This window comes from Colletes latitarsis, chromosome 7 (assembly GCF_051014445.1).
Source record: "Colletes latitarsis isolate SP2378_abdomen chromosome 7, iyColLati1, whole genome shotgun sequence".
NCBI lineage: Eukaryota > Metazoa > Arthropoda > Insecta > Hymenoptera > Colletidae > Colletes > Colletes latitarsis.
The window spans coordinates 3,084,683-3,111,186 of NC_135140.1; the positions used below are offsets into that span (position 1 = coordinate 3,084,683).

The following is a 26,504-nucleotide window of genomic DNA, read 5'->3' on the forward strand; positions in this document are numbered from 1 at the left end:
AATGTAAAAAACAAAATCTTACTAACGTTAATATAAATGAAAAATATGTTTTATTTTCTTATTATATACGCGTGCTTATATTTTATCGTGGAAAATTCGATAATTTATAATTATTACATTTAACTATTATGATTTTCGAATTTTCAATTCCACAAATGCAACCACGGCCATTACGAATATACGCAACGTCATAAGCTCAGTGAAGGAATTTCAGAACCCGACGGTAAAACGTGTCGTGAATTTTCGTTTCAGTGTGCGCAGTTGAACCGACTTGCTTTACGATAGTTACATCTCTCGGATCGTAATCTATGACAGATTTTAATAATACATTACTGTTACAGAGTATCGTGTACGAAAATATTCTATGGCTATCGAAAGCTAGTCATGAATTTCGGAAGTGTAGAATGCCCGTTGCGTAGGTCGAAAAGAACATACGCCAAAGGCGCTATTGAATCGCGCCATCTAGATATCGTTAGGAAGAAATTATATTAGTGAAAGTTTAGAAAAACTTTTGAATAATGTTATTACTCTGTCCGATAACGAGTACTGTAAGGTAAAATTAATGAATAGAAAACTTGTTATAACGCACACCGATCACGATTGCGTGAAACTTAAACGCAAGAGCATATACGCCTTATGATTAAATCCACATAACCTCAATTTCGGATGAAAAATGAATACCTGCGATTATGAGAGCGTAATTTCATATTTGTCTTATGGAGAAAATGAAAAGATTCAATCGTTTCTGAGAGAAGAAATCAAAGGCATTTTTCATTTTACGAATAAATACGTAAATTTTAAAAGTCTGAAAATATCGGTAATATTAAAGTAACGACTGCAAACTTATTGCAGTAACAATAAATATATGTATAGTAAAGTTACACGAATTGAGTTTTATCAGTTTTTTTATGAATCATTAAACTCGTAATAATGGCATCTGATGCATATAATAATCCTGTGTAAATTTATTCTACAAGAAAAATAACGAACACTGTAAATACAACATGCACAAGCAGCGTTACAAAATGGATTAAATTTTCTTTCTTAATAAACAATAAGGTAAATGAAATATTTATATAATGTCATTTTTCCAGAAAGTTTCAAGAATGTAATATTTTAACTTAAATTTAAAGAATTACTTTTACGATAAGATCATTTGTTTATTTTATTTCTTCGTATGTTTTGTGAAAGAATAAAAATATGATATAATGATAACATTTGTATTCAACATAATTTTCTTTTTCTATTTAGGTTGTTAAAGTTAAAATATTTGCATATACACATTTAGAATACAATGCAAAATATTTAAGTTATTGGATCAAAGATGCAGCACATTGAAGTTAATAACAGGGATCATAATTATAGCGAAGTAAAAGTAGATAATCTTCAACATAGTGATAGCAGTATTCAAAATGTGTTTGACAATGATATTAAAGCAGTATGTAAATCAAACAAATTTGCATTAGTATCAAATAAAGAACCATTTGGTCAAATCAAAGATATAAATGAATTGAAGAAGATAACACCACGTGTAAAATTATTGGCCCACGATGCCAATAGTTTAAATGAATTAACTAAAATTTCTTTGCACAATAAAATATCTGCACAAAAAAGGTTATCGATATTGGAGCAAACAAAACAGGAGTTGAAGAAGTACTGTAGGACTTGCGCAGGCTTAAAACTCCCATTAGTTGACATTTTTAGCGAGAAAGGTATTCAAATGAGATTAAGTCAACAAATTAAACACTTAGAAGAAATAAATCCATACGACAGTTTATCAACTCAAATGTGCATGGACTGTATCTGTGACTTAAAAATGAGTTACAAATTTTTTATGCAAATTAAAAAGGCAGAAGTTAAATTAAAATCTATTCACATTACTCTAACAGATACGGTAGCAAGAAATCTAGAAGTAAACAAATTGCAATCCGTAACGAATATAGAAAATTCCGAGATGCAAGTAGAAAATTTTCTAGATTACAATACAAATAATCCATCTACTAGTAAAGAACATGATGAACAGATACCCAGACAAAGAGCATCTTCAATTTTCTCACTAAAAGATGAACAAAACTCTTCGAAAGAAGTTGAGATCATAGACAGTGTTGATGAGTCAGAAAATAAAGTTGAAGTTGAGATTTTTGAAGACATGGCAGTTGAACAGGACAGTGACGATAATGAATCTATAGAGGAGTTTGATCCGGATGATCCACCATTTCAACCCGACACTTCCGATGCCGCAGATTCTGACGATGAAATAGATGTAGAAGTACCAATCGTAAGGAGGCGGAATACACAGCAGAAGGAAAATATTATAAAACAGTGTCTGCAACCAGTTTTTCTTTGTGATAATTCAGTTGCAGATAATGAAAATACAGATTTTAATCAAACAACATATAAATATGATACATCGCTAAACGCATACATTAAAGTAGAAGACACAGACAGTAGTAATTATGCTACCAAACCATATAGCATATCTAAATCTGAAACTATAAATAATAGTGAAAGTACAAAAGAATCTTTAAAACAACCAAACATATTAAAACGCAGGCTCTTATTGCAGACAAAGAAAGAATCTACCGAGGAAACAGATGAAAATACTTGTCAGTCTAATACCTCTGATAAAATTGGAAGTCACAAAGATGTTAAAGTACAAAAGTTAGATCTACATAATCCTTTGAGCATTAATAGTAATGAAGAAGATGGAATTATGTATGTTACTGTTAAAGGTTCTAAACCGAATGAAATATTATTAGTAAAAGTTAAGAAAATGGATAAGGCGCTAGAAAAGAAAGACGATAAATCCGCGGGGAAGAAAAACTTTGATATCAAGCCCATGGAAAAAATCTTGAAGCGATACGAGACGCTAGTTACAAAAGAGAAGGATTTGTTTCCAGAACGAACAAAAAAATCTGAAATACGAGAACAGATTATCGAGGAACAAATAGAAGAGTACAAGAAGAAACGGGAAAAGGTATTAGGCGGGCATGCTAATATTTCTCTTCCTTTGAAACTAGAGGAAACACATACTCGTTACATTAGGCGTAACGAAAATCAAGAGAATCAAAGATGTTCTGTACATACAGGAAGTGATTCAATTGTAAATATACAATTTAATAAACATAGTGATAGCAATGTAAGTACTAAGAAAATTGAAAATGATATTTCAGAAATAATAGAGCCAGTAAAAGAAAAGGCCACTAGCGAAAGAGCATATGTAAATACCGAAGAATATTTATCGCGTTTAGCAAAACTTAAATTAAAATGGGAAGAAGCAAAAAAAAAGAAAGAATCTCTTCAGAAAGAACTTGACGAATCTTATACAGAAGGGAACATTGAAAAGTTAGCAAGAATTTTGGGAGAAAAAGAAAAGAACTTGCAAGATTTTCAAGATTATTTAAAGCAACGTAAAATTGTGATTACAAGATTAAAGGACAAGGATATTATATCTCTTTATGAAGATAGGAATAATGCGGTGCTTAAAAACAGTTTACCCGATTTAATAGATGAGACCCAACCAGCGGATTATATTCCGGAAGAACACTATTTGGAATGCGATTATTGTCCGGAAACATTTGCTTCTAAAGAAGTGCTCGAGGAACATTTAAAAATGCACGATTATAAAATTATGCATTTTTGTGAAGATTGCATGGAAGAATTTCCGACAAACAAGGCGAAAAGGAATCACAATGTAATTTGCATAAAAAAGTTACTGTGTAAATACTGCGACGTGATACTAGATTCAAAAGGAAAGAAGCGTCAACATGAACAAAAACATTGCGACAATATATTCGGGCAATTGTGCGATATATGTGGTGAAAAGTTCAAGCATCAGGGAACGTTGGATCAACATGTGAAAACACAGCACATGAGTTGGGAGAAAATATTTCAATGTCCAAAATGTCCTAAAAAGTTTGCGTTCAAACAAAAGCTTAGCTTTCATTTGAAATCTGTACACACGACATTGAGAGCCTATTTATGCGAGGATTGCGGGGCGGACTTTAAAAATCCTGCAAGTCTTAGACATCATAGAATACGTAAACATCAACCGGTAGGAAATAAACGGGAGTGTCCGGTCTGCCATAAATTAGTACCGTTTTATAGTCTTTCAAAGCATATGCATACTCATAAAGCGTATACTATTCAATGTCCACATTGCGACAAAATGTTTAAAAATAGTTCAACTTTAAAACAACATGTAAGAATTCATGAAGATCAGCGCCAGTTTCGATGCGATACTTGCGGCGTTGGTTTCAATAGACGCGATGGTTTAAGATTGCATATGAGAGTGCATGAAAAAACTGATAGCAGAGGATTAAAGGAATGTTCGTGTCAAGTTTGCGGCGAAAAATTTCCGAATCATTCGACGCTCGTTATACATAGAAATCGAGTTCACAAAGACGGTAGACAATACACGTGTCATATATGTAATAGATCAATGATTTCGACTAGATCGTTAGAATGGCATATGTCTCATATACACAATGAATCTCTTCCTGGTGTTGTGAAGGAAGATATAGATGGAACACCGGAAAAGAAAAGAGTATCGTGTTATCATTGCAATAAAACTTTCAAAACAGAAATGATTTTAAGAACGCACATTAAAAACACTCATATGGAGAAAGATCCTATGAAGTGTTTAGATTGCGAGTTAACGTTCACTTCTGAAGTAAGACTAAGACACCATATGATGGTGACGCATAATAGACTAGAAGGAACTTTACCCTGTCCTCATTGTCCAAAGAGATTTGTGAATCAGCTTAGATTGAAAACACACATGATATCTCATTCTGAAGAAAGGCCATATACGTGTGAAATTTGTGGATTTAATTTAAAGACAAAAATTCAATTGATTAAGCATCATCAGAATAGGCATAGCGACGAAAGGCCTTTACAGTGTAGATACTGTCCATGGAGATGTAAACAAGTTAGTGCTCTTGTGTGTCACGAGAGAACACACACAAACGAACGACCATACTCTTGTAGCGTCTGCAGACAGCGTTTTAAATACTTAGGCGATAAAAACAAACACGAAAGACGACACGAAAGTTTAGGGGGATCTGGATTTAAAAGAATAGTACCTGGTCGAAATATTAAACCAAAAATGCAAGAAGATTCTTCTTGTTCCGATCAGGAACAAGAAATTTATACTAAAACGGAACCTGAGGTTCCCGATGGCGAGTACGAAGAACAGATAGATCAACAGTTTGAGGAAGAACAAATAGTTAAGTTCGAAGAACAGGGAATAGTAAAATTCGAAGAACAAGAAATAGCAGAAGAATACGAACAAGTCTACGAACAGGTAAATATAATTTTATATTAAATTAATTCCCTCTTAATTTATAGAGAATTTTGCTTATACCACATTTATTCTGTTAGGAATACGAAGAGACGTCTAGAGAAGCTTCGGATGCAGCAGAAGTTATAATGAATATGGAAGATACTACAGTTTACACAGAAGAAGTAACTGCAGATAATATGGAACCTGCCGAAATAATGGCAGACGAAATGATGACAAATGAAATATTACAATCAGGTGCTGTGGTTCATTTGCAACAGGAAGATGATTCAGGAAAAATACAAGTGATTCCAGTTATGTTGTCCTTACCTGATCTATCCGATGCAAATACAGAGGTCAATTTAGCCACAGCATCCATTATGTATAATAATTGAATTTAATATCGCATTTTGTGGTGTGGTATTAATTGTAAAAAGAAGAGACTTTTAAAAGTTTTATTGTGGTGATTACAGTTTTAAAAAAACCTTTTAATTGGGGTAAATAAATAGGGGCTAAATCACATTCCTGTAACTAAAATTATGGATATTCTAAAATGTATATTTCCTTGAAACCGTATGCAGGTTTCACTCGCTAAGGATACACTAAATATGTACCCCAAAGGTCGTGATAATTTTCTGCTAGTTAAAGCAGAAATTTTGTAAGATTATTTCGCTGTATGAAAATACTTATTAAGATTGTAAAAATGATGATACAACAAATTTTAACTTCATAAATGCTTTTCACTACAAAATTTTCGTTTAGTTATAAAAACGATAAAAAATAACTGTACTACAATATAAAGTATTTTGTACAAATCTATAAAGAATGAACATATATATTTTACTTGATAATGCATATATAAATTTCATGGTACATATTAATAAAATTGACATTATTCATAACCATGCGTTTATTTATAAAATATGTCGTTCGTGATTCATATTCATTCGTTTTTGTTACGTTTACTAATTACATTATTTTCTTTTGCGAGTATTTTTTATTTCTTACTTGGTTAAAGCGTGGACAATAATTAGTTTTTACCTATTGTAGAGATATTGCATTTTACAGTTGTAAATTATAGTACGAATAAGAAAAAATCTAATACATTCTTGGTACTTTGAGTGTGGTTTTTTTGTAATATATATTAATATAACATATACTTCAGAAGAGATATGAATATGAATTTCTGTACATTTCGGATAAAAATTACATTACAGAATTTTACATATAACAAAATGGATGCCCAAATACTAGCTCAAACATCATTATAATTATTATTATTAGCATTACTTCATAATATTTTTTTAAATAACAGTGAAGTAAAAATATTCATGTTAATTATAATTCTAAAAAATATATGACTAATATTCTTATTATAAAATCAAATTCATTAATATAAGCTTCGGTAATTTTTATACAAATACATGTTCCATTCAAAAATTTATTAATTTACTAAAACTATTTTCAAAATATTGTATAATTATTTAAATTTTAAACAGTAGAAACAATTTTCATTCACCACGCATTACATAAGTTACACATTTTCACAGTTTAGTTTTCTTTCTACTACAAAGCAATTTAATATTTTAACTTTTATTTATTTGCTTATATTATCGAATTTTTTGTCTGTGAATCATATCTGTATTTTATTGTGGCAATAAAAAAAAACTTGAATGTCAGTTAATTTTCTATTTGATACTTTATAGAGTATTTTTAAGGTATTTACTGTACATATAAAATCGATTATCGCTTATGATCGCTTATCGAATATACATTAAAATTATGCATGATTTATGGATTACAGGAAAATATACATTTTTAAATGTATACGTAGTCATAAATAATATATTCGTATAAAATGTACGTGAAAAATACAATTAGGTTTTGTATCTATAGTATAAAATAAAATTAACGTACACATCGTACAATAATTGTAAATAGATTTGATTTTATCTAATACACAGATAAATATTGAAATCCCTGTGCTGTACAAGAAGAATGTACAAATATACAAATGTATAGCAATATTAAAATTGCACTAGTTTTAAATATTTTCATACTTATTATGCTACAACAGTTGTTAATTTAATTTTACTATGCTAAATGTGTTAATTTTAAATGTTTAATAATCTCTAATGTTTTTACAAATAGCTTTTTACTTTTCCAAGTTTTGATAGTATTGTGCCAAGACAAGCCATGCTTTGGTTGACATAAAGCCTTCAGGTGGATTTTCACCTGATTTGGCAAAACCTATAAAAGAACATTGCAAGTGTTTTCAACATTAAACTTTTCAACTTTTTTTCAACCAATAAAAAATATTGCAAATAAATTAGCACATTTCGTACAAGTGCAATAATATTATAGTTATTACAATCTATACATTATAACTATGTTACTGAACTGTAATTTTTGTAAATCTTTAAAGTGTATAATAATTACCTAATTTTCATGTAATACTTCTTAATTAGAGTGCAATTGCAATGTGATTACACATAATCAGATTACACTTTGCTCAACTCTGAGTGAAAAACCATATACGTATGGATAGGTATGTATATGCATATGTGTATAATAATACATACCACGCATTTTCGTTCCTGATATGAACTCAAAATCTTCTTTTCGCTGTTTGTCAAAGAAAGACATTTTTTTATATTTTTTATCGTATGCTGCAACCTTAAATGGTATAATTTCTAGGTTCTGCAATCCTCGAGCTATTGAAAGAATTCGAGCGCCATGAGAGGGATCATAAAGATTCCCATCTGGAACTGCAGTTTTATCAGGATGCGGTATACCGGCTGGATCTCTTCCAACAATGTAAAAATTAGCACCTGCATTCATTCTAGCTTTTGCATGCCATTGTACCTAATATTAAATTAACAGAACTGAATCAAAAAGTAATAGAAATATTATATAAGTTTTTAATGCATAAAATATTTAACTCATAGGTGCATGTGCTGTAGGGAGCTGGTAAGTTTGCAAATAGGACGAAAGAGGGGAGAGAGAAAAGTTTTCCATTTAATCTACCTACTCTCACCACTGATCACTCATCTCTACATTTAGAGTCTAGATAACATGTCGAAAATACGTACAGTAAACGGACACGGACTTTAGGATAGAGACCATAATTATCGGGCCCCGCGTTCCTATGCCTCGCAAACTTACCAGCTCTCCACAGCATAAAAATTTACCTCAACCGGTCCACCATACATCATTGGACTTGGAAAAATTGCTAATAACGTAGAATTAGCGTCTAGGACTCCTTCATTGAGTATAGCCTCGTGTTGCAGAATTCTTGTATGTAACGGTACATCATCATCTTTTGTCCAACCACCCAGAGGATGTAAAAGTAATACAGGATTTTTAAATCCTCTTTCTTCCAGCAAACACTTTTTCGTGTCCTATAAGTAAAAAAATCTAGATCCATCCATATTATGTAAGTTCAATTTAAACACTAAATAAATAAATAAATAAATAAACGTACTTGCATTAACAATGCATGACCATTATGTATAGGATTTCTAAGTTGAAATGCAAACACAACATCAGCTTTCATTTTTTTACATCTTGTTCTAATTTCATTCGGTGTAAGTCTATATTTATCCAGACCATCGTGCCATCTGATTCTTTTAAGAACTTCTATATCACCACCTACTAACCAATCTCCAGATTCGTGAATCATTTTTACGTATGGGTGGCCTAAGTTGTTAGTACCAAATTGCCATCCACATCTTTCTTCTTTCCTGTGAAAGTAAAATTCCGGCCTACGTAATATTGCAAGAGCTTTATTTTTGTATTTCAATGTAAATGCTGAAAGTCCATCCAAACGTTCCTTATCTTCTGTGCATATTGCAAGAACTATTGGAACAGACTGATTGATTTCCTTGTCGCCTTGAAGGAGACATTTTAAATGCTGAGTCTAAAAATATTGTTCAAGTGTTTTATACTTATAATAATAATACATTCATTGCTTAATAACAGTTTTATGTCATTATTTCGTGTTTTACAAAACATTATTGCATATACCTGGAGATACTGATCTTCTCTCATAAAACCTGTAAGAGGTGCAGCCCAACCTTCTGCTAAAACCTGGACCCATTGTACATCTATATCACTAATTTCTAAACTTTGAAGAGTAGTAGCTTCTAACTTGGCAGAAGATATTCGCGATTCTGGAACGAATAACTCCCGTATCGGTACTATGGATTTTTGCAGCACCGGTATAATGCATTGTTTCTCTAGAAGATCAATGACCGTAGCGGCCGATTCTTCTGGGGTACAATTTTCAGTGGTTACCACTAAATCAGGATTTATTGGTCTTTCGTACATCTGATCTATTCCAGTAAAACCTTTAATAGTTCCTTGACGTGCCTTTTTATACAATCCTTTTGTATCCCTAGCTTCGCATACGTTAAGAGGCGTATCGACAAAGACTTCAAAAAATGGAAGATCCGACATTTTATGAATTTGTTTCGCCAGTTGTCTGTCTTCCTCGAACGGCGAGACAAAACTACATAAACAGATTTGACCACTATCTGCGAATAATTTAGCTACTTCTGCAACTCTTCTTATATTTTCTTTTCTATCTTCTTTGCTGAAACCAAGGTTACAGTTTAAACCACTCCTTACGTTATCTCCGTCAAGACCGTAAGCAGCAATCCCATGGTTGACTAAAATAGCTTCAACTTGAAAAGCTATAGAAGTTTTCCCTGCACCAGAAAGGCCTGTTAACCAAACGGTACATCCACGAAAACCTCTTACGCTTCCCACTGCCTGTCCACGTTTTGCTCTTGATACATGGTGAGCTTGCTCCGATATATTGGTACAAGTCTAAAAAACAGGATTCTTTATAACATAAAACGTTCAATAGATATATATCATAACGTTATAATTTGTTTTTAATTTTTAATTACATAAATCTTTTCGTTGTAAAATAATAAAAATTATTAATGGGCATAACAACACAGTTTTTGCACATTTGGGTCAGAGTTATTGTTATATTTTTTCTGAAGTAAACGACATACTAATAAGGCCTTTTTAGTTACAGTTTGTGCAGTGTTTAATATAGGTGAAAAATAAAATCATTATGTTTAATACCAATATGAACATGAATTTCAAAGACCATACTAATTTAAATGACAAAATAATGTTTAAAAATTTTTTTTTATATTATGTAAATCCATTTATTAAAAATAGAAAATTATCATAATATCAATAATACATGTACATTACTTAAATCTGATATTCGAGAAAAAAAGTAAAAAAAATTAAAATGTATAGGTATTTTATGAAAATAATATCTGTATTTTATATTTGTGCAAACGTATGTGGGTAGGTAGGTGCATGTGTATGTATGTGTGCGTGCATTGCGCGCGTGCGTGTCTGCATACATTGTACTTTATAGTATATTATAACTTGAAATATTTGATTTAATTAAATATTATGCATGCAAAATTATTTGTGAAACTTAGGATCAAATTTATTTCGATTATACGTACCGTCATTATTCGTTTGTTTGGAATTTCAATAGTTTCGTTTGACATAACTGTACTATATTTTGCTTTGTATATTATCTATCCACTTCTGCATATGTGGCAATTGATCAAATGAAAGTAAAACTCGATATATCTTAGATTTAATAAAAGCTATAACTAGCTTTGCATCATCAGAAAACAAATCCTGTGTGCTTCGCGATAAGTACACGTTTTTCAATGGTCGTCATTTATGAAAAATGCTGATAAATTACAATAAGAAATACGTTGTCAACAACCTACAGTTTCGAGAGACTGTTGCGACCAATTGCAAGTACGAAGCATGCACTAACGGTACTACAAACCTGTTCTAGATACTAGATATACATATACTAGCGCATCAGTAAAAGATACATAATCTGTTAATAATTCTAATATGAGCTGTTCCTAAATTACATAGGTTTATCATTTGTAGATTTCTCTCTTCCTATTATCGTTTCAAAAGCAATGTTACAGAATTATTCGCTTTTTTTACGAAATATGTATGTAATTACACATGTTCCATAATTTATTGTATAACATAATAATATGATAACAAAAACTAAAAGTGTAAAATTTTAAAAAGTTATATATTCTTTTATTCAATATTAATTCTCATCTTTGAAATCTAATGATATTCATAAAGCTTTTATGTTATGAATATTTGAATTAGAAACGTTATTTAATCAAAAAATTTTGTTAATATATACATACAAATTCATTAATTAAATTTCATTAAATATTGAAATTAATCTAATTGTTGCTATTTTACGTTCTTATTTAGAGAGGAATATGTAGGATAAATAATAATTAGTTATGTATTTTTATGCAAAAGAATCATTTATTTTATGTAATTTGTGAAATATTACATGACAAATTTTTAATGCCACTTATATATGGAATAATAAAATAGAAATTTAAAAAATATAAGAATCATATGTATATTATATTTGCTATAAATGCTTTATTATAGTGCTGTACTTTTCTTTCTTGGAAGCCTCATCTATCATTTGTTTTACATACATGTATGAAGTACTTGGATTATTTGGAAAATAATATACTTGGGTATTAACGATAGATATGTCTTCTGGGTTGCATTCTATAGTTACAGAGTACATAGGTTTTCCGATAGATCCAAATATATCATCTATATAACCCAACAATGTGTATTTTGTTCCATACTTTAAAAATAGCTGAGTGCCAAAATACAAAAGACTATCAGAGGAGAATGGTTTTACAAGCACTACATTAAGTTCTTGAATAATATTGTCAATTTGTCCTGCAAATTGTTCATCTTTTTCTTCATTATATTCTATGTTATTTTGTATTTTTATTTCTTTGAAAAGTTTACTTATCCTACAAAATAAAATATACATATATTTAAAAATATATATTATACAGTATGAACTGTGTGTATTAGTGATTCTTAGAGAAAACAAATTATAACAGTTCATACAGTTCACTCAGAGTATAAACAATGAGTCATTTAAAATTATAATCTATAAATGTTTCTGCAATGAAAAAAGAACAAAGTTGTGTCAACTGTGTGCATGTTCATATTATGTCATTAGTAATTATAAGTATTAAGAGTTAATAGAACTTACTGATTCATCTGTGTGAAGTTATTTCCACTCTTTGAAGGTAATATGTAATCAGATGTGGTTGAAGTACTTGGTTTAGAATTATTCTGGTATTCAGTTTCCATTATTTTATTCATAGAAAAAATTTATCACAAAAATGAAAACTATATTTGTCATATGTTTGAATTTTATGAAAGTTTTTGTTTTAAGTCTCTTTGCAATCACTAAGGGTTATGAAGGAAAAGTAAATAAATGCAAAAAATGTCCTACAAGACAAACAATATTTCAAAATATTAGTATACCTATATGATACATTGAATTCTTTAAAAAAATATTTAAAAACACAGAGAAAATACTAGAAATTAATATCTTGCATTTTATTAATTTTAATATATTCTTAAATTAAGTTACAGTCATTTTTATCTTAAACATCTTTGCTTTTTTCATTTCTTATTCTTCATTTCCCATAATCCATTTCTAACAAATCTTTGTGCAGCATCTTTATTTATACGTGGCATAAGAGTGTTTCTTTCTTCTATTTGTTTTGCACGTGTCATAGATTTCTTTAAGCGTTCATTTTCCAATCTTATTTTATGTTTTGTTGGGTCAATTCCTAATTAACAGTTACATTGAGTCAGTAAGTACTTAAATAACAATTTAATTAATAATTAAGTTCAGATGTAAGAAATATAATATTTAAACTAATTTAAAAGTACTGTAACTAATTTTTAGACAGATTTTCTATTTCATACTTCTAAATTCTTACCCTCTGCACGTAAATACATCCAAAACATGCTATTTGCACTATAAGACATCAATAGATTGTATTTAATTTTGTCTGCATTTGTAAGTTTTTCGTATATATCTGGATCCGTAGCAAGTTTAATCGTCTCTTCGATTTTTAATATTCCATCTCGAAATTGTTCTAATTTTGCAATTAGATCCTTGTCGTGTGAAAGTTCTTCGAAATTCGTGTTCATGTTTAGCCTAAAAAATCATTTTTTAATCTATTACGTACACATTAATGTAAATGCTTTTCTTACAAAATTAAATGTCTCTAATCTATTGTCTATGATCTAGACATCAAATATGATTGAAAACTTGCAAGTTGCGAAATATTTTGCCCTCAATACAGATTATGATATTTATAGTTTATCATTATTGAAAGTATTAGTAATCTTAAATTACGTAATTATTTCATAATAGTAAATATTCTTTTACTCGAAAAATTCAAATATGCATCTTTTTCATAGTCAACAATGTATGTATAGTTATAGTACTTCGTTGCTTTGTAGTACAATTAACAATAATGAGACGATATGTTGGTTTTCCCCGCCATTCTGTTAGATGCTAAGGAAGTTCGTCGTTACTAATGTCACGGCGACACTGTCGCCGTCGATGCACTAAATTATGCCAAATCTAGCCACAGTATGGCAAGTATCACCAAAAAATGAACGGTGCTGCCGCCTGTCGTGAGAGCAGCAGCTCAACCGTCACAGTACTCTTGCTCACAAAGATCAACGACGTTACAGTTTAACCTTTCGTTAGAAATAAACATCTAGAGGATCGGGACTCAGGAATCGCGATGATGAACGACTCTATGACTATTCGTAACGTCGTCGTTCGTTCTGTAGAAATTGATACGGTAGGACATGTTGGCAGTGTCACAGACGAGATATACGTGCATACCTTACACCTTATGGACTTTCGTGGTCCAATCTGTCTGCCATACCGACCTGAAAACACGGAGGTGATTTTGAGCGTCCTCTTCTCATGGATGGCGGTCAGTTGAGAAACTATTCATTGAATTAGTGTTGAGGGGTAGCCAGCTGTAGCATGTGCGTAAATACATTTGACTTGACTATGGAAAGATTGAAATTCATTTCTAAATCCATTGGTAACGTTGTGAGTAACACGAAAATGGTAATGGGGTCTCGAAATTCCAGGAAAATAGTAAGGTCTTCTCGTATGCCTCGTCTGTGGCAGTGTCTCGATTAACAAGGTATACATAGATGTTTCACTTATCGACATCTAAATGCTTCTGTTAATTACTATTACACTCTAATGATGCCTTCGTTTAACATTAATACATTTATAGTACAAATTGAGTAGGAATTGTAAAAAAAGCTGAATCGGTTTCGCGCGTTTTCTTCGATATTTAACCGGCATCGATTGATTATATCTTCCTAAACGAAATTACATATCTTGTAAACACTATTTTGAGTTCAATCATTGTTTAATTACCATTAAGTATGTGCAATATGGTGCATTCGATTTTAATTTGTATTTTATTTCTGTTGCAGTTTGTGATTGGAATTTGAATGCAAAAAAAGTTACCAGCACGCAATCGACGCCATGACACCTGTGGAATTAAAATCGTACCAATTTCAAATGGAGTAATAAGGTTTGGTATTTAATATATATTATTATAATAAGTGATACGTCACATTAATATATATTTGTATCTTTCTATCGGGTTATTATTTGTCGAATTATTTGTTGAATTTTGCACCGAGATGATAAGAAGATTAGAGCAGGCTTTCCTAATATTTTTTTCTCAGCTAATTATACTGTCTCTTCGAATAATTGTTTATAACTAATTAATTAATTGATATTGTTCGTGCAAACGTGCATAAATTAACGCTGAAAAGTTGATAAACGAACGATTAAAGTAAACACTTTTGGAGTCGTAAATATCCTGACTTTATTTATTCTTGTTTTTTTTTTACGTAAACAAACAACGAAATAGTAAGTGTGTTGTATTTATTAAGAAAAAGGAAAAATATTGATCGTGAGCTCATGAAATAGTAACTGTTTTATTGTATCGTACTGCATAGATAGTATTTCATTCGTTGGTTGCATTAAATTGTTTATAGTTGCATATACCGGAATCCCGTACCATCTTTATTGCGCAGTATATTTAAATTAATTTATTCAAAGTAGTTTTATATTTGAAAACTGCTAATAATTATTTTTAGTTTTTTCTTTTCAAAAAGTTGCGTGCACGATAATATTTTATTTTTTGTATTTGTATCAAATTGTGACGTGGATAAATATTTCGTACACCTTTGCGTAAATGGGCCGTTTATGGATCATTTGAAGGCAACTCGATTACTTTTTGCATTCGATACGAAGGATTTTGATGAAATTGAAACCGACATGACCACGTGAAATTAGGAGAAAAGATGGTTTATCATTTTGTTGGTTTTCAATATTTTCAACTAATGTGCAGCAGACTCGTCAATGTTAAACAATGTATATGTATATTATCGGATTCCTTAAAGTTTTTTTTATAAAAGATATGGTCATTAATTTTTTCTAATTTCACGTGGACTATATCATATTTCAGTTTCTCCAATATCGCTGACATCGAGTGTAAACCATGCACGATTTGGCTTGGAATGACTTGTGTGCGCCCGTGCGCGTATATACATACATATAAAAAATTTTAATGGGAGATTCTAGAGGCTAAAATAAGACGAAAATCAAGAATATCAATTTCTTGACTGAGGCTTTATTAAAAAGTTATTAAAAAATTAAATTAAAAAATTTCAAATCATTCTGAAAAAAATATTTTTGGTTGCGGGGCTCAATTACAATCATTTTTGGTGAATACACATACCCCTGAAATCCTACCCGCTTTCGAGAAAAAAATTCGAGTAGGTACTGAAATTTTTAGATGAAATTAAAAAATTTCAAATCATAATAAAAAAATTATATTTAGTTGCAGGGGTCAATTATAAGTATTTTTGGTCAATGGGCATACCCCCGAAATTCTAACCATTTTCGAGAAAAAAATTCCTTACCGAAAATATAATTTCAGGCCAGATGTGTCCTCCAAAATTTTGTGCGTATTTTTAAAACGTCATAACTTCTGAACGGATTGGACGATTGTAATGTTTAAAAAAGCAAATTACGCGTATTTTGGTGGAGAATATGTACAAATCGCAAAAATATTCGAAAAGTTGGTCCTTGACCACGCAAAATGAGAAAACCTCCATAAAAATGGTCCAATTTTCAAACAGCCATAACTCCTACAATTGTGAATATATTTCAATGAAACTTTTTTCTGAAGTAGAGCTCATGGGTACCTACAGAAAAGTATTAGACAACTTTTCTGTAGGGCGTCAAACAAAATGACTAAAAATGAGAAAGACATTTTTAAGAAAAATCGACTGGGGGTAGTAGCTGCCTAAATTTTTCGGTGAAAAAAAATTTTTTCATATCGTTCTGGAAAAATTATTTTCGGTTACGGAGGTCAATTACAATCATTTTTAGCCATTAGACATACCCTCGAAATCCTACCCACTTTCGAGAAAAAAATTCGAGAAGGTGCAGAAATTCTTAGATGAAATTAAAAAATTTTAAATCATAATAAAAAAATTATATTTAGTTGCAGGGATCAATTACAAGCATTTTCGGTGAATAGACATACCCACGAAATCCTACCCACTTTTGAGAAAAAAATTCGAGAAGGTGCAGAAATTTTTCGGCGAAATTGAAAAGTTTCAAATCGTTTTAAAAAAATTATTTTTGGTTGAGGGGGTCAATTACAATAATTTTTGGTGAATAGATCTACCCCCGAAATCCTACCCACTTTCTAGAAAAAAATTCAGTACGGGCGGAACTCCAAACGTTAATAATTTCTTAACGAGACCTCCATTAACAAATTAGTATTCTTGATTTTCGTCTTATTTTGGCCTCTAGAATCTCTCATTAAAATTTTTCCCAGGGGTGGCCGAACACCCTGTACAATTTTCTTGGGTACATGTCACGAAGAGTTGAAAAAGTGCAAAAAATGTGCAAAAGTCGTTGGAAATTATGTACCGTAATAGGAGGAAATAGGTATTTCGCGAGTTTGTGTAAAAATTCATATCACGCTTTGTACTAAAACAGACGGAGCGATATTGTTGTCGTCATTTAAGACTGAGGTCGGTTTCCATGAAGAAAAGTGTATATCGTGTTTCTGAGCACTATGTTTGGTGAAAGCGAAGTGTCTTGAAGAGATTTGTTCGTCATTGGACTAGTATATTTACCGCATAAAAACCATTCGTTTATAGCAGCTCTCTCGTACGTGAATCCATCTGGAAATACGAGAAAAATATTTAAATACAATGAAATTAATAATAATTGGTGAATTTGTCGAAGTTTTGCGAAAACTTTAATTTTTAGTATAAAAGAGAAATATTTCGTGGTCAAAATTACTTTCATCGTTACCATTATATTATACTTTCTCATTCGAGAACGTAATTACTGTTTATGTTTCTTACCGGAGCACAAAACGGGTTCTTTCATTATTTCGTGCGTGATAGGGCATAAAAATTCATGGGGTATTTCAGCGCCGTCTATAGGCACTTCTACAGCATTGCTATCTTCGCGTTTCAGCCAATACAATTGGGTCTTAAACGCTTCCCCTGCCTGAAACCATATTCATATTTATAAACAGTACACCATCGTTGTAAACTAATATCAATTAACCACTTTTCTGTTGAGTTTTTTCTCAGTAGTCGATCTAAGAAACGCCAACGCTTTTTTATTTTTCTTTTCTTTTAAAAATTAGAAGCCCATATTAGTCGCTAAGCGAGCCTCTACCATTTACTTGGCGAGTATGTTTCCCGAGTTAACTCTGGTACAGCAATTAAATGGTTAATCGTAGAAAGATCGATAATGAGCCACAGAGTTGGGCAAATAGACGTACTTCTTCGTCTTCTTTAATTTGTAGTTTTTTGATTAAGTCATCTTCCGATATAGTAAGCAATTGCCGTCCAGTTATGGCTGCTATATAAGCCTTTTCTGTTAACATCGATAGTCCTATTTCGTTTAGCCATTTTAAGATATCGTCGACTCTCCAGTCTGCAATCTGATGCACAAAATATTTTGCGTTTTATGTAACGTTATTCCAGGCGTTCTGTTCTTACGCGAAATACAGGCATCCGTAAAACAGGGATTGAAAACACCAAATACAATTTGTTTGCCTCGGCCATTACATCAGGGAATCATAACTACGCTTAAAAGTTATAATATAGGGACTTTTTCGAAACCTAATTACCTATTAGATACCTGTATTTTACAGCAACAGTGGCCAAATTGTGGCCAAATCGTGGCCAAAGTACAGGAAATAGTTCTTATCAAGTTTGGCCACCACTGCTTTGTAGCATAGTTATTCGTCGTTTTACCTTATGTCTGTTGTGCCTTAAGTTATCAATTAGGGCATTCTGCGAAATCAATCGTTGGGGTATTGTCCAAATTAAAATGGTTCTGTCCAAGCCACCTACTCGTTCGAAATAGTTATCGTTAATGAAAGAAAGGTACGATCTAGATCAGGGATTCGTAAACTTTTTAAATGTTGAAAAGTTCATGTTCTAAATACAGTGGAATTTTATCAATACATTTATCTTTTTGTTATCGGAATGTCATTGATATACTTTTTTATAGAGATATAAAATTAATTTTTTCAAGATACGTGTCTAGCACATAGAATATTATAGCGTAACACAGCTTGAGAAACCCAGATCTAGGCAACGATCAGTGGCGTACCATAGGGAGATGCGAGAAAATTAAAAAGTAAAGGTAATATATTATTAGGTTTTTTGTACATGAATATTAAATAAACATTTTCTCTATCTTTTCGAGTATGCCAGGTGTCGGAAAGTATCATGACATATTCGTGTTTGATAATTTTTAGTTGCACCTTCTTAATTAAATTTCCGGGTACGCCACTGTGTATGGTAATAATTGATCGAGACCTGTAATAAAAAGAGACGTATCGTCGGAAAAAGCACAGGTAGTTACAAGACTTTCGTGTTCTTCCAATACGAACAGGCAAGCACCAGAGTACTAAAATCACATTATTTTCTCCATTATAAAATATGCTGTTAGTAATGGCGATAATTTATAGGTTTCCTTGGACATTCGTATACGTACCACGCTCCAAATACGGGCTGTTCTATCGGTAGCTACGCTTCCTAGGATTTCGCCTTGAGTCGGCGAGAACCGGACACACGTTACATTACCGCCATGTCCGGTCAAAGTCTTTTTCTCTTCGTACCGTATATTGCCGTCGCTGCTTCCGGTACCACCCGACGTGATTTCACTTTGCTTGTAAATTGTTATTTGCCACAACTTGACCAATGAGTCGTTACCGCTAGTAGCTAGTAGATAGGATTGCTTGTTGTTACTTCTATCCGCTCTTTTTCCTACATTTTGAAACAATAAATGACACCTATAGCTCCATCTGTTAGAAAAGCAATGAGAGAATACTAGTTCTCAATTTTGCATTCCCATTCAGAGGCATGTCTAAAATATTTGGCATATTTTGACATAACTTTCAATAAGTTTGTCCCTATTTATTTATACTAAGGACTAAAATTGGCTACTTGGACACATACTTGCTGTCGACCAGCCTAATTTAAACATTTCAACACACAGATAACTATATTATTATACAGGAATCTAATTTGCGCCATTGCTTTGTTAAAAATACTGCTACTACTGTAGTTATTAGCCATGAGTATTGGCTGTAGCGTTTACCAGCGATCATGAAATTGTCTGTTGGGCTGAAGTCGCATCCCTGGACGCCCAAGTCGTGCGCCTCTTCGCAGACCATCAGTGCGGTGCAATATTTGTCATCGGCGGAGTCGAATAACATCCAGGTTCCACCGTTGCAAGTCGTAACCAAATAACGGGAATCGTGCGTAAAAGCGATCGCATTCACTGCATCGGAATGACCTCTGAAAACGCTATTGTATCATTGGATAACTTAACAACGGTCCTTTTGGTCGTAACGTATAAAACTTTAATCTATATTTATAATAATAATCTAATAACTAAATATTCTATAGGCATTATTTGAATATTTTAGCACTGAAATATCAATATCGAAATATGATTTATATAATCTACTATATCAGACTGTTAAAATACTAGGAATACGCAGATGTTTGGTCGGTATACAAAATATTCGAATTGCATTCCTCGCATTTGTAAATTAGCAAAAAGGTATGAAAGTGATGTACCAAAGTTCGGTCATATTACTGACATCCCACAGTGTGGTCCTTTCATCATCCCCGGCTGTGGCGATTTTGGTACCATCCGGTGACCATCGACAGACGCGAACACCCGATCCCGAGTTTACAAACGAAGATTTTACTTGACATCCGTCCTGCGAGAAATCAACGAAAGCGGGAATGAAGAATACCCATAAGAATGTAACGTTTAGGTAACAACATACATATGAAACGTTTTTAAATGTACAATAATGCGCTGAAATATTTATTGTATCGTCGCAATTAGAGGAGATATTCGAGTTGATAAATTTAAATGGGTCACCTTGTATACGCCCATTACCTCGGTATTCCAAATAATGGCTGTGCCGTCCAGAGAACAAGACGCAAGCATGCTACCGCAGGGACTAAATTCCACGTAGTTTATACTATATGTATGACCATCCAGTGGACTGTAAGGTTTTTCTTGGAACGTCATAGTAACGTCGGAACTTTCATCCTCGTTCATTTCCACGCTCCAAACGCGCACCAACTTGTCCCTAAATTCAATAAGATACTGATATAATCAAGTTTCTTTGGTATCACGCGAATCTAACAATATAGAATGACTCGTACAAAGCGTTATAAGCTGGTTATATCGCTAAGGTTACTAAATTTGTTTTAAACGTAACTCGTGACGTTTTCTTGTGCAATCAAAAAACTAAGGAAAAACCTTGAAAAGATTTCCCGATACTTACTACCGTCGAGTGTACTTGTACGTTGTAACTTTTCGACTGAAAATTTAACGATATCAATGACTAACCCAGATCCAGAGGCGATGAGATGATTTCCGTAAATGGCCACGCTGTTTATCACGCCGGGCTGATCCTCCAGCCTTTGAATTAATCGGACGTCGTTAATCGACGTCTCTGCGTTTCTCATTACATCTCGTTCGTGTTTAACGCTCTACGAAAGAAGCAGAAGAGTTAATTAACTGTGATATAAGAATTCGTTAAAAATGTTTATCTACCTCTTCGTCCAAGAACAACATAGGCGCCGTGGATCGCGCGAGTTCCGAATCGAGGCACAAGCTACCCGTTAGATCCCAAACAATAACAGACTTGTCGTTGGATCCTGAAGCATCGACAATTAAAAATAGAACGTCGAAAAAAACGGGCATCAAACTTCCATTGGATTGTTGTGCATGAAACAATTGTCGAATTCATAACGAAAACGTTCAACGACTGTAATTGCATCGAATATAAAGTAAACTTGTCCAAGTACTAGATTCTCCCCTATTTCGATTGTTTTTAAATATCTTGTGTATCATATGTAAATACTTAAAGAGACGAATCCACGCAAAAGATACGCCATTGTAAATTAAATTCAACACGGTATACTTTTTTTAATTAGTTTGTAATAAATGCAATATGGTGCTTGAAACATTTCAAAAGTGTATGAAATCGATTGTTTCGCGTACAACAACCTGATACATTGCATCGCAGAATTACCAGTCGCTAATAAACTCCCGTCCCTCGAGAACGCACAGCACGCTACGTATCTGTTGTGCCCTGACAATGTCGCCATTATTCTTCCCGTGCTCTGAAAGTTATTAGAATTATCCAAGGATGAAATTAAGAGAATTTATTATTAGTTACGTGTTGGTATAGAAGCAACATTCAGTTGCGCGTCTTTCGAAATTTTTTACTTTGAGGTGGGGTTTGAGTTTTTCTTCTAATCCCTAATTATAGTCGTACCGTTTCCCAGATCACGGCTGTCTTGTCGAGGCCGCTGCTACCGATGTACAATCCATTCGCACTGAAGCGTACGCAAGTTAAGGCACTACTGTGCTTCTCCATTATTCTGCAGATATTTATTTTGGCAGTGAACGAAGCCTCGCATTTTGCCTGTACCGCGGTTACCTCCCAGAGTTTCACGCAATGGTCGTTGCCACAAGTAACTAGTTGATATAGTTGCGTGAATGGTTCGTTACCTACAGATGAATCGTGTACTCTCATATGTAGGAACATTATTAGGTGTACGCAAAAGTCTTCCATCGTTTGAATATAATTGTTTCTGTATGTTATTACGGACGATATTCTAATGCGTGTTCGTTCTTTCATGTTAGAAAGCAGTTAGCTCGTATGTACGTGTCCATCGTATTATTTCAGATACATATCAGTCTCAAATAACGTACAATACTGTCATTACTGAACTGCGTATTGATTAGAAAATATTGTATATGCAGTGAATATTGATTTAAGAGTTATTTAACGTGGTGAAGTTACGCTGATAATCCTGTATGTAAATATCGAAACGTAACGGGGAACATTTTATTAAAAATTTGAAGCAAATTCTTTAAAAAGCAACATAAAATTTTGTTTCCGACTAAACGATCGTTATCCTATAAGTTTTCTTCATTTTGGTTATAACAGTTGGGGTCACTGATGGAAAGGACAGCTCGAAATCCGTTATTTTATTCATTGTATGTCGAGAATCCAACACGGCGACTATAAACAACTATTATAGAAATGGTGATACGTACTTCGTATTTTATGTTAGGAAATTATTTTACCTCAGCAGGTGTTCAAGCATGCTGTAATTACAGGCTAAAGATTTTCTAACTCGTTTCTTTACACTTCTCTCTACATTTTTAAAGTGCGTAACAGTTATAGAAGAAGAAATAGTTTTAACTTTAACTTTGATATTATTGATTGAAGTACCGTCAGTAAATATGCTGTACATTAAATTATTTTTCTTAAAATAATAATTTAATTACAGTTTATCCTAATTTCTAGAATCATCCTCTCGAATAAAAGTGCCGCATAAAATAGTAATTTTACGTACTTACTTGTGACCTCCTGGAATGTCGAAACATCGCAGGAGACGACACCTAAATCATGAGCATCGTCTACCCAGGCAAACGCAGTAACCGATTGGTTATTAGATATGCTCGAGTCGATAATATCGGCAGTAGAGAACAATTTTAAGACACCGAAAGTGCAAGTCGTAATTAACCAGCTGGAATCCGGTGAAAAGCATACACTCTGAATAGCGCCATCGTGTTTTTGAAAACATCTAAATACGAACAAAGATATCGTTTTATCCAGAAGTCTGAGCATTCTTAGGCAAATTATCGCGGTGTCGTAATTATCTTACTTGATTAAACTTCTTCGAACCAAATCCCAAAGACAAACTTGACCATTGTCTCCGGCAGTTACGAGTAGCGACGAATCTGGAGAGAATCTACAGACTCTGACAGCTTCTCCGCCCACTTGGACCATGGTGTAAATTTTCGATCCTGTCTGTCGAGAGACAATAAGCACGCGACACGCATTACAAGTATTCTACGTAATCGTAAATGCATACGTTTTCGAGCAAATTGTTTTGTAACTATTTAAAGTGAGAAAGAAACGATAATTACTTATCACCGAACCTACCCGTAAGTTCCATAATAACGTCGTACCGTCTATACTGGCCGAAGCTAACATTGTTGATCGCGGGCTTACTTTTACCGACGTGACTCCATACTTGTGCCCTAACAAAGGTGAAAAATATGCTTCCACGTATCCTCTGGTCGCTCGCCATTGCCAGACCCGAACGCGTTTATCTCTAAAAAAGAAAAGATATAGAAAAAAATTAGTACGAACCACGAAGTTTGTACGAGAGTCGATTAATAACTATGTAAGATCTCCAATTCTATAAAGTATGTTTGTGATAAGAGTCGTGGTTGATTAAAGAGGGATTGCTGTATTTGTTTCGCGCAAAAGCGAATTAAAAATGAAATAAAATTAAAATTACCCTGATCCTGTCACCAATATGCAATCGCCAGCAAAATCGACGGTCGTTACGTCGCTCGTGTGAACTGTTAAGGTTTGCAGAGATTGTACATCCCCGATCGTAACGGCAGACATATTGGAAAAATAGCGGCAAGCGATTAAATCCAATCTTATTTATTTATCGACGGATCGCAGCTTTTGGTATTTCGTCCGCTGCGTACTACTCGTGGCACTGAAAATACGTATTAAAAAAAGCAGTATGAAAGCAGTAAACACGGCACTTTGCCGCCATTAGATCCAACGCCAGTCACAAAAATCTTGCACGCGTACGAACCAAGAAATTGTTAATCAAAACCAACTTAAATTAAGTCTTTCGTGTAAAAGATTTAATTACATAGCAATCAACCTTTTACCGGTGTGTGCGTGTGTAAACAGAGAAGTTTTATTATTATTTTATACGAATTGCTAAAAGTTTTAGTGCTTTTGCAAATGCTTGTCAAAGATTACCATTTGACGATATCTTTCAAACACCAGCAATTACATTTAATATTGAGAAACACGAAGATAAATTAAATTCTATATTAGAAAAATTTCAATAAAAATTTAATACAATAGAAACAGAGAATAAATGGAACGGTTTTTTTATTAAATTTGTTACTTATAAATTGTATATTGATAATGAATGCGAGTGTTTCCGGCCGCAGGCTGAGCACGACTGATCTAAACATTATGTTTTTCAAATAAAATGCGTGAAAAAATGTTTTATTGTTAATTTTCACCTGTATATTCTTATCACTTTTTGCGTGTGCCGATAGTTTTGTGACTCACTGGATAAGGAAACGTAAAAAAAAAGCACAAGACCTTGACATTGATTGATGCACGCGTTTAGCAAACGTGGCTCTATAGTACAGGTTATTTTACGGATAAATACATATATCGTAGGAAAGCCTTTTGTTTCGTACACTGTAGTTACTGTCATTCTAGCAGAGTATAATTAAAAATTAATCCTCGTCGAATGTAATCGAATAGAGTAACATTACGCGTGATTATTGATAACTGATAAAAACGAAGAATGGGATGACATAGAAATTGCGTTTTTTTTTTTTGTATCGAAGCTTTAAATTCGTTTAAGTAGAATCGTTTTGCACGATTGATTAGAATTCCTGTAATACAGAGTTGGACAACTTTGATTCGATTAAAATCATTCATAAATATTTCTGTTAATTAGAATTCATTTAACGGGTTTCTTAAATCGACTTTTGGGTGAGCGAATTCGCGGGAGAAAGCTAGTTCAATTTCATTAAGTTCTTCAGTTACATAGTTGTGCCTGACTTCTATGTCCTTATACATATTTTATGTGTATGCATCATCTGTTTATATCTATATTAAATCATATTTTCTTTTTCATGAAATAGTGCACTTTCTGTATTTGGATCAATCATTTTAATACGAAGCTCTAAACAGCTCTTGCTCGTGTTATAGATAATCTGATAATGTTTCACTACAGGTCTGTTTAGAATGCAAACAAATTTCAATTTTGTTTTAAACAAAAACGATCTCGATTGGTATTAATTGCAATCATTTTTTTTCTTTTGTAAGTGCTCCTTTATATTTGTCTGAAAAATTCTGTCTCAGTGTTCCAAGTATTAAGCGATGGTAATCAAGAAAGGAAAAAGAAACATGTACTCACGTTATGAAAAGGCACATGTTCTAGGTGTCATTGTTCATTTGGTGTATTAGAGAGTAATTCGTTCAGAAAATGTAACATACGCACAATGTGTATTTGTCGATGTACATTCGTTCCAATCACATCACATACTGTGTTGAAAACAGAGAAACGTGTGTAACGTGAAACATCTAAGAGCAACTTTTCCGACTGAAGCTTTTGACATTGTGGAACGCTAAAGCGTTAAACGCATGTCTACTTAGCCGGTAAAATCGATAGTACGAAAATAGAACTGTACCGCGAACAAGTATGCCTTTTTCGATTTACTTGACAAAAAGTATAATTAACAAAAAGAAGTGACAGAGGTAGTCCTTAGATATCAGAACGTGTCGTCGTATTAACGTTAAATACAATAGTCGAAACTAGCTACTATGAATTTTTTCTGACACTCAATTATTTTATACTTTCAAATTTTCGCATCACATAAATCTTATCGACGTTATTATAACTTAACAAGCGTTTTCTTTTCGCCGTTTTTAATAAATACTATAATTCATTCAATTTAAAGATAAAATTGATGTAAACAACAGATGGTTACGCGATCGGAATTCCATTGGTCCGCTGTGTCGACATATCAATATTATCATTTATACTTTTTAAATACTCATATATTAAACAGTATATATTTCAATTAGACATGGACACG

The 26,504-nt window shown here is 32.7% G+C and overlaps 5 protein-coding genes and 1 long non-coding RNA gene across 13 annotated transcripts; 2 read left to right on the top strand and 4 right to left on the bottom strand.

Annotated features, from left to right (window-relative positions):
- Positions 1-151: 151 nt before the first annotated feature.
- On the top strand, positions 152-6,719 carry LOC143343860 (uncharacterized). Its single transcript, XM_076769178.1, has 3 exons — positions 152-1,059; positions 1,252-5,305; positions 5,383-6,719. Exons 2-3 carry the CDS (start codon positions 1,325-1,327, stop codon positions 5,674-5,676), a joined length of 4,275 nt encoding a protein of 1,424 aa, XP_076625293.1. The 5' UTR covers positions 152-1,059; positions 1,252-1,324; the 3' UTR covers positions 5,677-6,719.
- Papss (3'-phosphoadenosine 5'-phosphosulfate synthase) lies at positions 6,398-11,093 on the bottom strand. Its single transcript, XM_076769188.1, has 6 exons — positions 10,780-11,093; positions 9,308-10,111; positions 8,766-9,200; positions 8,473-8,682; positions 7,864-8,146; positions 6,398-7,531 (listed from the first exon to the last, which is right to left on the bottom strand). The coding sequence occupies exons 1-6, from the start codon at positions 10,822-10,824 to the stop codon at positions 7,437-7,439; spliced, it is 1,872 nt and encodes a 623-aa protein (XP_076625303.1). The 5' UTR covers positions 10,825-11,093; the 3' UTR covers positions 6,398-7,436.
- Positions 11,094-11,684: 591 nt separating this feature from the next.
- LOC143343867 (uncharacterized) lies at positions 11,685-12,591 on the bottom strand. Its single transcript, XM_076769192.1, has 2 exons — positions 12,396-12,591; positions 11,685-12,147 (listed from the first exon to the last, which is right to left on the bottom strand). The coding sequence occupies exons 1-2, from the start codon at positions 12,506-12,508 to the stop codon at positions 11,745-11,747; spliced, it is 516 nt and encodes a 171-aa protein (XP_076625307.1). The 5' UTR covers positions 12,509-12,591; the 3' UTR covers positions 11,685-11,744.
- A 133-nt stretch (positions 12,592-12,724) lies between these two features.
- On the bottom strand, positions 12,725-14,097 carry LOC143343870 (nuclear nucleic acid-binding protein C1D). Of its 5 annotated transcripts, none has more exons than XM_076769198.1 (3): positions 14,061-14,097; positions 13,138-13,358; positions 12,725-12,984 (listed from the first exon to the last, which is right to left on the bottom strand). In XM_076769198.1, exons 2-3 carry the CDS (start codon positions 13,349-13,351, stop codon positions 12,815-12,817), a joined length of 384 nt encoding a protein of 127 aa, XP_076625313.1. In that variant the 5' UTR covers positions 13,352-13,358; positions 14,061-14,097; the 3' UTR covers positions 12,725-12,814. The 5 variants fall into 5 exon arrangements, with proteins under 5 accessions (XP_076625313.1, XP_076625315.1, XP_076625312.1 ...); XM_076769200.1 differs by lacking the exon at positions 14,061-14,097 and adding an exon at positions 13,969-14,045; XM_076769197.1 differs by lacking the exon at positions 14,061-14,097 and adding an exon at positions 13,652-13,911.
- Positions 14,098-14,176: 79 nt separating this feature from the next.
- LOC143343871 (uncharacterized) lies at positions 14,177-20,554 on the top strand. 2 transcript variants are annotated; one of them, XR_013080028.1, is made up of 4 exons: positions 14,177-14,373; positions 14,675-14,775; positions 19,820-20,151; positions 20,419-20,541. It is a non-coding gene; the product is annotated as an uncharacterized LOC143343871 (long non-coding RNA). The 2 variants fall into 2 exon arrangements; XR_013080027.1 differs by lacking the exon at positions 19,820-20,151 and having other exon boundaries at positions 14,179-14,373; positions 20,419-20,554.
- LOC143343862 (WD repeat, SAM and U-box domain-containing protein 1) lies at positions 15,101-26,454 on the bottom strand. 3 transcript variants are annotated; one of them, XR_013080025.1, is made up of 19 exons: positions 25,823-26,454; positions 24,155-24,364; positions 23,794-23,965; positions 23,513-23,658; positions 23,205-23,431; positions 22,111-22,346; positions 21,865-21,955; positions 21,384-21,487; positions 21,177-21,319; positions 20,718-20,913; positions 20,387-20,532; positions 19,902-20,110; positions 19,296-19,567; positions 19,118-19,208; positions 18,548-18,642; positions 18,070-18,231; positions 17,642-17,789; positions 15,531-17,455; positions 15,101-15,167 (listed from the first exon to the last, which is right to left on the bottom strand). XR_013080025.1 is itself a non-coding variant. In XM_076769185.1 (18 exons), the coding sequence occupies exons 2-18, from the start codon at positions 24,265-24,267 to the stop codon at positions 17,292-17,294; spliced, it is 2,715 nt and encodes a 904-aa protein (XP_076625300.1). In that variant the 5' UTR covers positions 24,268-24,364; positions 25,823-26,454; the 3' UTR covers positions 15,169-17,291. The 3 variants fall into 3 exon arrangements, 2 of the variants coding, with proteins under 2 accessions (XP_076625300.1, XP_076625301.1); XM_076769185.1 differs by lacking the exon at positions 15,101-15,167 and having other exon boundaries at positions 15,169-17,455; XM_076769186.1 differs by lacking the exons at positions 15,101-15,167; positions 25,823-26,454 and having other exon boundaries at positions 15,169-17,455; positions 24,155-25,322.
- Between the last annotated feature and the right edge of the window lie 50 nt (positions 26,455-26,504).

Excerpts from the sequence above, each read along its gene's own strand:
- LOC143343860 (XM_076769178.1), top strand. The coding sequence starts at position 1,325 with ATGCAGCACATTGAAGTTAATAACAGGGATCATAATTATAGCGAAGTA. Across the intron at positions 5,306-5,382 it reads ACGAACAAGTCTACGAACAG|GAATACGAAGAGACGTCTAG; the intron begins GTAAATATAATT and ends TTATTCTGTTAG.
- Papss (XM_076769188.1), bottom strand. The coding sequence starts at position 10,824 with ATGTCAAACGAAACTATTGAAATTCCAAACAAACGAATAATGACG. Across the intron at positions 10,112-10,779 it reads CAAACAAACGAATAATGACG|ACTTGTACCAATATATCGGA; the intron begins GTACGTATAATC and ends CCTGTTTTTTAG. Across the intron at positions 8,147-8,472 it reads TGTATGGTGGACCGGTTGAG|GTACAATGGCATGCAAAAGC; the intron begins GTAAATTTTTAT and ends ATTTAATATTAG.
- LOC143343867 (XM_076769192.1), bottom strand. The coding sequence starts at position 12,508 with ATGAATAAAATAATGGAAACTGAATACCAGAATAATTCTAAACCAAGT. Across the intron at positions 12,148-12,395 it reads AACTTCACACAGATGAATCA|GATAAGTAAACTTTTCAAAG; the intron begins GTAAGTTCTATT and ends TTTATTTTGTAG.
- LOC143343870 (XM_076769198.1), bottom strand. The coding sequence starts at position 13,351 with ATGAACACGAATTTCGAAGAACTTTCACACGACAAGGATCTAATTGCA. Across the intron at positions 12,985-13,137 it reads GATGTATTTACGTGCAGAGG|GAATTGACCCAACAAAACAT; the intron begins GTAAGAATTTAG and ends ACTGTTAATTAG.
- LOC143343862 (XM_076769185.1), bottom strand. The coding sequence starts at position 24,267 with ATGTCTGCCGTTACGATCGGGGATGTACAATCTCTGCAAACCTTAACA. Across the intron at positions 23,659-23,793 it reads CGTTATTATGGAACTTACGG|ACAGGATCGAAAATTTACAC; the intron begins GTAGGTTCGGTG and ends GTCTCTCGACAG. Across the intron at positions 18,232-18,547 it reads TAAGGCACAACAGACATAAG|ATTGCAGACTGGAGAGTCGA; the intron begins GTAAAACGACGA and ends TTTGTGCATCAG.